General features: G+C 38.8%; 1 protein-coding gene across 4 annotated transcripts in view; it reads left to right on the plus strand.

The window, feature by feature from the left end:
* The window catches only part of SIPA1L1 (signal induced proliferation associated 1 like 1), a 200,608-nt gene that overhangs the window by 186,709 nt on the left and 2,151 nt on the right, over positions 1–11,748 (plus strand). For 3 of the 4 annotated variants that reach the window (XM_031065729.1, XM_005417549.2, XM_031065724.1), the window contains 6 exons: positions 1,813–2,052; positions 3,117–3,282; positions 5,037–5,280; positions 8,100–8,246; positions 10,412–10,526; positions 10,992–11,073. In XM_031065729.1, coding sequence (XP_030921589.1) covers positions 1,813–2,052; positions 3,117–3,282; positions 5,037–5,280; positions 8,100–8,246; positions 10,412–10,526; positions 10,992–11,073 — 994 coding nt within the window. The remainder of the gene's footprint in view (positions 1–1,812; positions 2,053–3,116; positions 3,283–5,036; positions 5,281–8,099; positions 8,247–10,411; positions 10,527–10,991; positions 11,074–11,748) is intronic. The other variant, XM_014310981.2, reaches the window with a different exon arrangement.

Below are 11,748 nucleotides of genomic sequence, written 5' to 3' on the forward strand. Positions count from 1 at the left end.
TTAGGAGGGGGTAAAAAGGGCAGTTTATGCTGTGCTAGTGATACCTTACAGATGGGCTGGTTTGCTCAGCATGCGTAGGAGATTTTTTCAGTACTGGAAGAGACAAAGGGGGAATGAAGAAATATTTACTGCCTATTCCCCTAGCTCTTAATTTTCTCTGCTTTCTTGCTATAAATTATGCTTACTTATATCTGTTACAAATATGAAGGTTGTGCTGTGCAGCACCAAATATATGGGATTGATGGACAGGAAAATATCTTCCTGTGTTTTCTCAGTCTGCTGTCTTTTGTATAGGCCTTTCAAATGTAGAGATGGAGGGAAGGAAGAAATATAATTCTTTAATACAAAATCTGTATTATTGTAATTTAATTTGTATGCAAATGGAGAGGGTGCATCTTGCCCCTGATGTGATGCCCCTGGGCTGCAGTGCACCCAGGCTGTTCATCAAGCCCACAGCACTTCAGTGGTGGGAATCGTGGTGCTTAACTTGAGCCATATGAAAATGAAACAGATTTCAGGGTGATTCTTTTGACTCCATCTGTTGTCAATGAAGAGAGAGAAGAAACTCCAAACCATTAATTCACCCTGCATATCTCAGATCTCTAATTTAAGACAAGCAGAACCACCTCCTTGGGATATTTCTTCATTGACTACTAGAGCAGGAGCCAGACAAGTGGCATAGATTAGGTAACTGACTGCTTAAGACTAAACGTAGGCGGTATTATTTTCCCAGGTGGCAACATTAAATTTAACCTTCTTTTTTTCTGTTTCACTAAGAGGGATAGATGTGAAAATGCATTGTTTTATTAAGTTATTAAAAGATTGATGAAGAATTTCCTGCTATGCAAAGGGAGAAGAGATTATTCAGTGACTTTATTTAGCCTTCCAGCTAATTTTTATTTCTCAGTCAGAAGCTGTTCTTTACTGTGGGGCCATCTGTTTCAAGTTCCTTCTCTGCAGTGTTGGATCCAGGAATGAAAATGTGGCTAAGTTGTGTAGAGAGCTGGTAGAAAACTGGTCTCCAGATATATAATGCTACTTCAGTATTAAAGCTGTACACAACAATTTCCTGTTATTGTGCTTATAGATGACTGACCTTTTAAGGTTGTTATAGTAAATATTGTCTAAGGCCTAGCACTCCTGATAGGAAACAAGTTCCATCAGATTTGAGCATCAGCATAACTAAAGAGTATCTTCCATCTCAAGTCCCTCTCCTTCTCCCAACAAGCTGCAGTTGGTCTTCCCAGCTCCATTTTCTGTCTTGACAAATGGTAATATATGTTAGAGACGTGCTCTAACTTCTAAATTTAAGCTTTTTTTTTTTTCTTGCAAATGCTTAATAAATGATTTTCAGCTGAAATTCAGGAAGGCCTATTTTGAGAGCTGTATTGGTTTCTTCTTTAGTTTGTTTTGGGGTTTTAAAGAGATGTTTCTTGTTGTTTAAATTCCCTCAAAATATGTTTTCTTTTAAAGCCAGGATTTCCAGCAGGAATTTGGACTTCGGTTATTTTTTACTAATTCAACTAAAATCTCATTTATTACTTTTAAACTGCCTAATGCCAGTTTCCCATTTTGTGAAGGGTGGTTGTATTGTATCCTCAGAGGTTGCTTGTGAAATTTTTCCATTACTATGTGAGGTGTTTTTAATGACATGTTGGTGGAAGGCCCTTAAGAAGAGCAAACTGGTTTTGCTACTCTATCTGCTGTTGATAAGAATAACATCTTGTGCGCAGAGTTCTGCTCTAAAATCAATTAAACAAGGCCTGTATACACAGATTTGAGGCAATTTTTGTCTTTATGTTCTTCTCCTAGTACCATGAGCTCACGACACTCTGCCAGCCCTGTTGTTTTCACCAGTGCCAGAAGCTCACCTAAAGAAGAGCTTCATTCTGCTACTTCTCCCCAGCTTGCACCTTCTTTCTCCTCCTCCTCTTCCTCCTCGTCTGGTCCTAGGACTTTCTACCCTCGCCAGGGTGCTACTAGCAAGTATCTGATCGGATGGAAAAAGCCAGAAGGGACGATAAACTCAGTGGGGTTTATGGATTCAAGAAAGTAAGACTGTTTTTTTTTTCTTGTTTGATCATTTGCTTTAATTGCAAAAGAAACATTTTGATCTGTGACAGTTCTCTGTAGAGTAGAACTCAAGACTAATACAATGCCTCATCTTCTGTAGAACTTAATCTCTAATCTAGTCTTCTTGGAGTATGGTTTAAGTATTTGATAGTTGGCTAATCTCATTCCCTGTTAACTTGTAAAAGTTGGGGGTTTTATAATTTCTAGAAAGCTCTGTGGATTTCAGTCCTATTAAAGCTTATCTTTTCTTGGGCCTACTTAAAGGTGACTCAAAATGCTATTTGAGCAAATATTAAAAATCCTCTTATTGTAGAGCCTGAGTTTTACTTAAACCTCTCATCCATGTAGTAGTACCGTGCATGTTGTGCATTAACTCTGGCATTCCACGTTGCCCTGTTAAAATTGCTGCCAGTATCCAGTCTAACTGGCTTAAAGCAAGCCAAGATATCTCAGCTTTACAATATGCAAGCATCTCTTTTTGAAGAGAAATTGAGAAACAACTTACTGGTGAAAATATTGTTAAGTATGACTCAAAAAGCAAGTAGTTCAGAAAGCCTGTTTCAAAGTAATTTATTCAAACCTTCTTGACTGTTACTGAGTCAGGCACAGTATCCCTAGATGATACCAATAGCTGACTGTCAAAAGGAAATGGTGAAACTTTGTGATAACTACATTATAAAAAGCCAGTTGAAATATTAAAGAAACTTGGTGATTCACTGCTTATGGGCTTACTGAATACACGTGTTTTTATGTTTGTACAGAATACATGTTATTTTAACGGATTCAGTCCCTTATTAAGAAAATGTATTAACCTTTCAATTATTTAATTGTATTGCTAGTTGATGCTTTTAAACAAGCTTAGTGCTTCCACAGGTATCCACTAAGGTGAGTCTCTGCTATAGCAGTGAAACTTCTTCCATCCTCTGTACCCTCTACTTAGATATTTTCTTTTAAAAACTTGAGGGTGCTATAATTCTTGTTTCATTCATACCTCCTGCCCCAGGGCTTTGAGACCTGAATGTGTCTGTTCCATTTCATTTAAGACGTCACCAGAGTGATGGCAATGAAATGGCCCACCCTCGGCTGCGGGCGTCGGCAAGAGACCTGCGGGCGTCCCCAAAACGAGCGTCCAAGTCCACTGTCGAAGAAGAGCTGAAGAAATTGATAGATCTTGATAGCCCAACACCTGAATCCCAGAAGAATTTTAAGGTATGTTAAAGAGAGAGATAGGATATTTTCTGTTCTCATCCATAGCAGGAAAATAAAATGCAAGGCAATCCCTGAATTCTTATCATGGACAGAAAATAATCTCTTTGTAGCTGATTACTGGAGAAGCAATTTGTTGAAAAGTTTCATTATTACAGTCTCTGCAATATTATTACAACTTTGTGTGCTGATTTAAAGAGACTAATATGCCAAATTGCAAAGAACATTTGTACTGCTGGGTTATGGAAAATCCTGTAGTATTGTCTTATATATTTTAACTGTTCTTCTCTGATTGCATCACTAGACAGTGACTTACTGACAGTACTGAAATTCCTTGCAAAAAGCACACTTTTATACCTCACTAATCCTGTTACCAAAAATGATCCCTAAACTTAAGCCTATTTTTTTGCAGAATAGTTAGAAACATTTCCTGATATGTTTCAAAATACGTTGAATAACATGTAAGTGCATATATTAATTTTTAGAATCCATAATCCAGAAGAGAATGTCTTGATTTCTGTCTTCATGTACAGCCAATGCTTGTCATCCAGAGCCCACATTGTTTCCACAGCAACCATGCAGAAGAGAGAGCTGTAACTTCATTTTTTGCTAGTAAAAACCTGAAGTGGCTTGTTAAAGTTTGTAAGTGTGGCTTCCATGCACAGAATATTTAAGATGATGCATTTGAGGCCAGAGATAAAAAAACTTTGTTATTGGCAAGATAACATTTTCTTAGGCTTGTGGTAGTTCTGAGGGGAACTGGGACATGAGTGATGTAAACACCTCCTGTTGATTGTTTTGAGCAAGAGCATTGTTCTCATTCCAAGATGTCTTCCCAAGTTTGCTGTTTTTCTGCTGTGGGGTTAGTGAATCAGTTCTTACCCCGATCTTTATTTCCTGATCGCACTTTTGATAAATTTCAGCAAGTTAAAAACATTCTGTCACACCAATAAATTGCATCTTAAAACTAAAATGGCATTTTAAAACCAACTTGATTCTGCCCACTGTATGAATTAGATTTCATTTTACAGAAGTCGTACAGCAAAAAAATTTTTGACCAAATTTCAACCAAACGGTAAAGAAATGTTACGCCTTAGAGACAGCTATGTTGCTACAGACTTCATGAAAATCAGAGTCTCTGCTGGTTGGAATGGTCATGATAGTGGCTCTCTGGCACTGGCCTGAGAGTGCAAAACTCCTGGCTACCCCAGCACTACTTTCTCCTGTATGGAGCATGGAGGAAGCTGGGCTGATGGTGGAGGTAAGACACAAGCTCTCTTATTCATGGGAGTGCTTTTGATTCAAATACTTCTGAAGACCCACAGCAGTGGTGGGTATTCCTCGTTGTTCAGTAACAGGAGACTTCTAATTAGCCGGCATTTGCTGGTGCTGGGCCTGCAATAATGCAGCCAGTCCTGTGCAATGGGGGAACTCTGGTTTGTGCAGCATTCAGGCTCTTTCTGTATCCATTTCTCTGCTACATATCAGCTCTGGAGTCAGCAAGGGCTGCCTGAGATTTCCACTCCCGAAGTTTGAAGGGTGTTTAAAATGTGAGATAGGCAAAAAAAAATCTATATATTTTACCTACTTATAACCTCCTTAAAAGCCAATTCCTTCAGTTCTTTTTCCTGTCCACTCTGAAAAAATGCTATGTAAAACTTGGTTTCTTACTTAAAAAAAGTTTAAAAAACTATTTCAAGTTTCTTTATTGATTATTTTTTTCTCATTTCTTTTTATTTGTGTTTATGAATGTATAGTCACACACTCTGTCCTGTCAGTCTCCCTTTCCCAGCACTCCTACCACAAGGCGTGCCTTGCAAAGGACTTTGTCAGATGAGAGTATTTACAGTGGTCAAAGGGATCACTTCTTCACCTCGCGGGCCTCGCTCCTGGACCAAGCCATGCCAAATGATGTTCTGTTCACCAGCACCTACCCTTCTCTCCCAAAGTCGCTGCCCTTACGGAGACCATCCTATACTTTGGGAATGAAATCACTACATGGTAAGTGGATTTCCCATTTTTCAACTTCCGGAGGAATCTTTTGTGAATCATCTTGGGGGAAAATGCAATTGGTAGTTCTATCTTTATTTTGCTCAGATGAGGAGAGTCCAGTCATGTGAAAATGTGAAAAAGGACAGGAATTTAATTTTTTTCCCTCATTTCAGTGGGTGTAACATGGCATGACTGGTCATGCATTTGCCTTGTAGAGGGAGCACAGAAATTTGCCTCACTGGCTGCAAGTTTCTCTCATTTCTTCCAAGAGTCACCTAGATCAGTTGGACCAATGGACAAATAATGTATTCCTGGTTATCGACCAGAGAGAACTTCAGGTGTCAGTTCCTTACTGTGGGATTCCGGGAACAAAATTTGATTAGAAAAATGATACAGAAGTGGGTAAATAGTAGTGGACATTTATATATAAAGCTTTTATTGTGCCAACTGTTCAGTTGTTTTTAAATTAATTCCCGTACCCTATTTATTTTACAGTACATGAATTACTTACTTTAGTCACACAGTTAACCAGAAAAAGTTATTTGTAAAGTGCTGTCAAGAAGACACTCAGCTTTCTCCCTTTAGTTTACTGAAAAGTCTCAGTTGGATTATTTGATGGGTTGTGTGTCACTGCACGTGAATGTCACAGTGAGAAATGGAATTTTCACAGGTTCCCACTGTACTTCATAACTGAGTGTGTTTTCCAGAAATAGAGGTAGATCTCAGGGTAGGATTCTGCAATGTTTCCTGAAGAAGTACGTATCTGCTCTGATTTATTCATGTTTTAGTATGTTTCAAGAGGAAAATGCAAGGCTATCAATAGATTCAACTCACTGTAGTGGGCCCTAAGCACAGTCTGTATTTAGCTACACAGGATGCATTTGACAGTGAAGGCTGATGAAGAAATCTATTTTAAATTCTTTTCATCTGACTGTGATCACCAGGCATCAGTTTTCAGTGTTGAACCTGACATTTTCCTGAGCTGTTGTGTCTGTATAATGTGTTTCTTGCATAAGAGTTAGGAAACGGAGCTCTTTTCATTTCTATTTTTTATATGCACTAAAACAACTTTGTAGACTTGGTTATGCTTGTAACTGGATGGAGGATTTGGTTTCTGAGGGCTTGGGGTCAGAAGATTAATGATGCCACCAGAGTACAAGTGGAAAGCAGCACTTTGTCTCTTTTCATTTAAATGCTGTATTTTCCAAAAAGAAAACTACAAAACCTTCTTTTGTTATAATGTTCTCTTCCACCCTAAACTGATAATTCCTCCTAGCTCATAACCTTTCTACCTCTGTCAACAAAACAAGATTTTCCATTTTCTATAAAACGTAGGAACTGCATGATAAAAGGACCAGGTATTTGACTGGCACACAAATTGTCTTCCTACACAGACTTTGCTGAGAAAAGGATTAAATAAGCTAGATATTTAGTACCACAAGTATTTGTTGGTTTCCAGTTGCTCAAAATTCTTTAAATTCAGAGATTCCAGAGCACATCCATTTTTTTAGAGGAAAAATGTTGAGCTAAAAATGCTCACATTTGTTCATCTGCCTTAACAATCCAACATTTTTAAAACAGGTAGCTTTTCAAATACTTAGATTTTCATCTAATTGCATGTATCTTTTCACTAATTGGAAATATTTTCATGTTAACAACCTCCAAAATAACTCTTTCAAGAGCTAAGACAAGAATCCTCAGTGTTAATAATACTGAATGTAACAAAATAAAATGTAACAAAATTACATTTTAAAAAAGTAAATGCACACAGACACAAAAAAGTCAAGATTTCTGAGCCAAGAAGTGAATGCAGTGTAGCTTTTCTGGTCACTGTTCCCCAGGCAGCAATATGATTTAGCTGAAGTTCTTATGAATTATTTTAGTTATTGAAGTTACATAGTTATTAGGCTATCCAAAACAAAAGGGGGGGAGAGGGAAATAAACAACACAACTCAGGCATTTTGGGATTGTGTCCTGCCTGTCACACTGTCTTTCTGTTCTGTATGATCCAAGCAGACTCTTTTCCCTTATCTTCTCAGTAGCTTCCTCCCAATTGCCCAGTCCATCTTCTCACCCCTACATCTCTCTCTTCTAATACTGCCTACAAAGTTTTGAAAACTTCTTTACATCTTGACAGAGGGCATGAGAAAGGAAGTTGTTGCTGCTTCTGAGCTCACACATGTGCATTGCACATTTTTTGGTTGTCCAGACAGTAAACTGAAATAAAGTAGATAATTCTTGGTTGACAGTTTGGTGTTGCCCTAATTAGTGGTGAAAATCTTAGTGCTTCACTTCTGTTGTTTTAATTTGCACAAAAAATACAGGGATTTTGAATCCTTCTTTCAAGCTTGCCAATGCTTTTTTCCATAGTGAGCCGTGTAACAGGTTACAGGTGGGTGTGGCTATATTTTAGTAAAGATCTGAAGGTTTCACTGAACTGCTGAGAGATGTGCAATGCTCTGGAAGTAATTTTAAGGGTTTTCTTGTTCTGATTCATCTTGGTAGGCTTAATTCGGCTCCATTGGTTTACAAGATTGTAAAGAGGAAGGAAAAAACCTTACAGTTTTGGGTTGGTTTTTGGGTTTTTTTGGGGCACTCAGCTGAAAAGATTAAGGCAAGTTAGAAGGGAGCTGAATGTGCTGGCTTTAGAAAACTGCCTTGTGAAGGGCTGTATCTGGTGAACTGTAGTTGATGAAACATTCTTCTGAATTTTGGCTGATTTTGAAAAGTGCTATACCAGAAAAGTTAAGAACAGGGTATTCAATATATTAAGAAAGGAATTTTTGGGTATTTTTATGGAGTTTATAATCTATTCTGCATTGCTCCAGGAGAGTTTTCTGCCTCAGACAGCTCCCTCACAGATATCCAGGAGCAAAGACGGCAGCCCATGCCAGACCCTGGTCTTATGCCATTGCCTGATTCTGCCTCTGATCTGGATTGGTCAAACTTGGTAGATGCTGCCAAAGCTTTTGAAGGTAAGTTTTCACAATACAACACCTAGGAAGCTGGTCTTTGTGCATACTTCATTAAGGACTGTGGGGTTTGTGTTTGTTTGGGTTTATTTTAATCCTGACTTTTAGTTTATTTGTTCTTAATTTTCTTCTTAGTCTGAAGCTTAAGCTCATTTAAAATACTGACTCAAGTGTCAAGAGCCTGAAACTTTGTATGTAATAGTCAGATACCATTTCTTCATACTGGAAATCCTCAGTGGTATGGTTTGGCCAAATCTTTGTGAAACTGGTCACTTTTCATTTCATGTAAAACAGTTGTAGGCAGCTGGTCTGGGAAAGGGCACAAAAGTGCAAAAGTAAAGTCGTATAGTAGGGGAAAAGCACACTAGAGATGGCTTGCTTGCTGCACTAGTAAGAAGTACATGTTACACAGCTGCAGTTTGCTACAAGATAATTTGGGAAATATGCCTTGTTGGTAAATACTTTTTCATTGCCTCTGCATACCCTGAAGATACAGATTTGCATGTAAGTGTTGTTTCATGCTATGGCATTTTCCATCTCCATGACACTTGGTAAACTGAAGAGAACTGTAAACTGTCTAGATACATTTGAACTTAAAATTAAAGCTTAAAATGCAGTTTAGACTAAAGAGAATTTATGTTACTAGAATCCAATGGAAAAATCTTCTAGGTGTGTGAAACAGAAGTGCCTCTTTCTAGTATCTGCATAAATGCTGTCCCACCTTCATGGAAGTGTTTTTTCACTTGTCTTGAATCTTTTAGACCTTATTCAACATAGTTGGAGAAGTCTGTGAAGTAATTTGATTTCTTGGCTGTTCTCTGATAGTAGCCTTAGATATCATTAGGGCAGTGGGTGTCTCTGAGTGTTCAGAGTACTCGTGTCCTCTGCTCTGTTGCAACAGGAGTTGTAGGAGCAGTTTGGCTCATATTTGAGCTGTACAGTTTTCAGGAGAGTATTCAATGTAAGACATGGTCCTCAAGAGAAGATGAATTTGTAGTGATGTTTTTTCATCACCACATATGGGTGAAACTCAGGTTTTAACACATTTCCTTCTGGTTGACAGTTTCTCTTTAAAGGCTCCCCTCATTTTTGGTGAGATTTATTTGACTGTCCCCATTAACCTGAATCCCTCACTTGGTAGGCCCCAGATTCACTTGTGTTTCTCTTCAGAAGTGTGAACACAGTCACTGTGGTCAAGATAACAAACTGACGGCTCAGATGAAGAAAAGCTGGAGTAATGTGTTAGCTGGCAGCTTCACCTCACTGCTATAAAAATACATTCAAATTTGACTTGGAGAAGGATCTCAATATAATTCCATTGGTGTTTGGTTGTCTGGTCTCAGTATCCCAGTCTCTGGTCTCTGACAAGTGCCAGCAGGGATTGACACATACCAAGGAACCTAAATTCTGATTTGTGATCCTGAACACCTCCTCTCCACCATTGATTGGTGTCCTCAGCACAAGCCCCTGAAGTTACAAATTATGGTATCTGTACCAGCTGAAAGAAAAACTTCCTGGATCCCTGAGCTACACCAACCTGTAGTATAAAAATTTGCCAAACAGAAAAAGACAATACTCTTCTGTTTCCAGTGAGAGCCCAACAGCTGCTGAGGTTAAGTTATTAAGCTAAAGTTTTTATACCGCTGTCTGTCACACCATGTGACAGTGTTTTAGAGATGTGTAAGAACATTTGAACAGTTACAGGACAAGAAATACACACACAAGGCAGGAAAGAGGTTTCATGTTTCAATCTGAAAATGTTTTATAAAACATAAGGAAAAAACCTCAGGTTCTGAAAAATTACATTGGTCAAATTGCACACAGTGAGCTTTTCTTTCCTCAAGATAAAGCTATTCTTTATAGAGTAAAAGAAGCTAAATATAGTTGCTAAGTTATTGGGTGGTATCATGCAGTCATACCCAGGAAGATCTGCACAGTGCTGCTTGTGCCAGAACCAGTACTTCCTGACTCCAGTACAGTGGCAGACCTGGTGCAAACGCACTGCCAGTTTGCTTCCATCAAGTGGACATGGGTATGTCATATCATCACTTTACCTTGCTTGAAACAGACTGAAATTGCTGAGGTGGTGCAGTGTAGCTGTTGTGCTGTGCATGAACAAATAATCATTACTGCTACCATGGTTTTTCTCTGTATGTTTGCCTTCTCAGTTCAGCGAGCTTCATTCTTTGCTGCTGCTGATGAAAATCACAGACCTGTGAGCGCTGCTTCCAGCAGTGATCAGGCTGAGGACCAGCTTACTGCACAGATAAAGCCTTATACAGGGTAAGTAAATACACCAGATGTGCAGGCTTTCCTAGCTACAAACCTCATTTGGAAGCCATCTCCAGGCTTCATGCAGTAACACTTCAGAAGTTCTCATGAAGATGGAGTTGGGAGGTGAAAATAAAAGAATTGTAAGTCCAGTTGAATCTTTTTGCAGGTTTTTTCTTGTCTGAGATGTTCATGAAACTGTCCAAAGCAATGGTTAATTTAAGGCATATACAGTGAGTTCAAGTAGAAAGAAGTCAAGTGATGGGATGACCCCAAGTAATCATGAGTTAAATTTGATCTCTTGTTCAATGTGCTGCATGTATTCCATGTACTCTTTATTATGTTTATTTTGTGACTCCTTGGTGCACACAAATGGATACCTTCATAAAGGCACTTGGTATAGACAAAGCTTCTAGCTACCCCATGTGAAGGCAGTAAATCATATTGATACCTATTCTTGTTTCCTGCTTTCAACAGTAAAGAATCCCCTCCAACTCTCGCCTCTAAAGTGGACCAACTGGAAGGTTTGCTGAAGATGCTGCAAGAAGATCTAAGGAAGGTAAGCATTTCATCTACAGAAGGATTTATATGACATGTATTTAGTTGGTGCTTGGTGGTGCTAATAACTCTGTAATCCTACTTTGCCATGCCTGAGCCTGTGACAGTCTCTTCCTGGTATGAGAAAAAGACATTTCTTTGCTACTTTTCTCAGGCTTCTAATTATGCATGGCTGGGATGGGGTGTCTGAATTTGTAGGCGTTTGATTCCTCTGCTTAAATTAGGAGGGTGATTCACAGTACCTCCACACCTAATTCAGGTGACACTGCAAAAGGCTTGAAGTTAGTCCATAAAAATGTATCCTGCTGATGAAAAGTTGGCAGTGTTATCTAAATCTGTAATTTCTGCAGTGGAAACTTCCTGTATTGTTTTAATGCCTGCTTGGTCCAAGAAGGCTCTGCAGTAGTGAGATGAAGTCTCTTAGCTGGGAAAGTGTTTGCAGGAAGATTCCCTGCCCTTTACTTTGTTAACCATCAGCACTTGTACATACAGAACAACTCATGGCCAATTTTACTGGACTACCTAGGGAGTCAGCTTCTGTATTGGGATCTAATACAAAGAAATCCTGTTCATGCAATCAAAACATGGGCAAGGAGACATCACTAATGTCCCTTGGATGTAAACCCGTGTGTTACTGCACATAAAATCCTTAAAAAGAACGAGTCTTATGCTCTCA

Source organism: Geospiza fortis, unplaced genomic scaffold (genome assembly GCF_000277835.1).
Source record: "Geospiza fortis unplaced genomic scaffold, GeoFor_1.0 scaffold54, whole genome shotgun sequence".
Lineage (NCBI taxonomy): Eukaryota > Metazoa > Chordata > Aves > Passeriformes > Thraupidae > Geospiza > Geospiza fortis.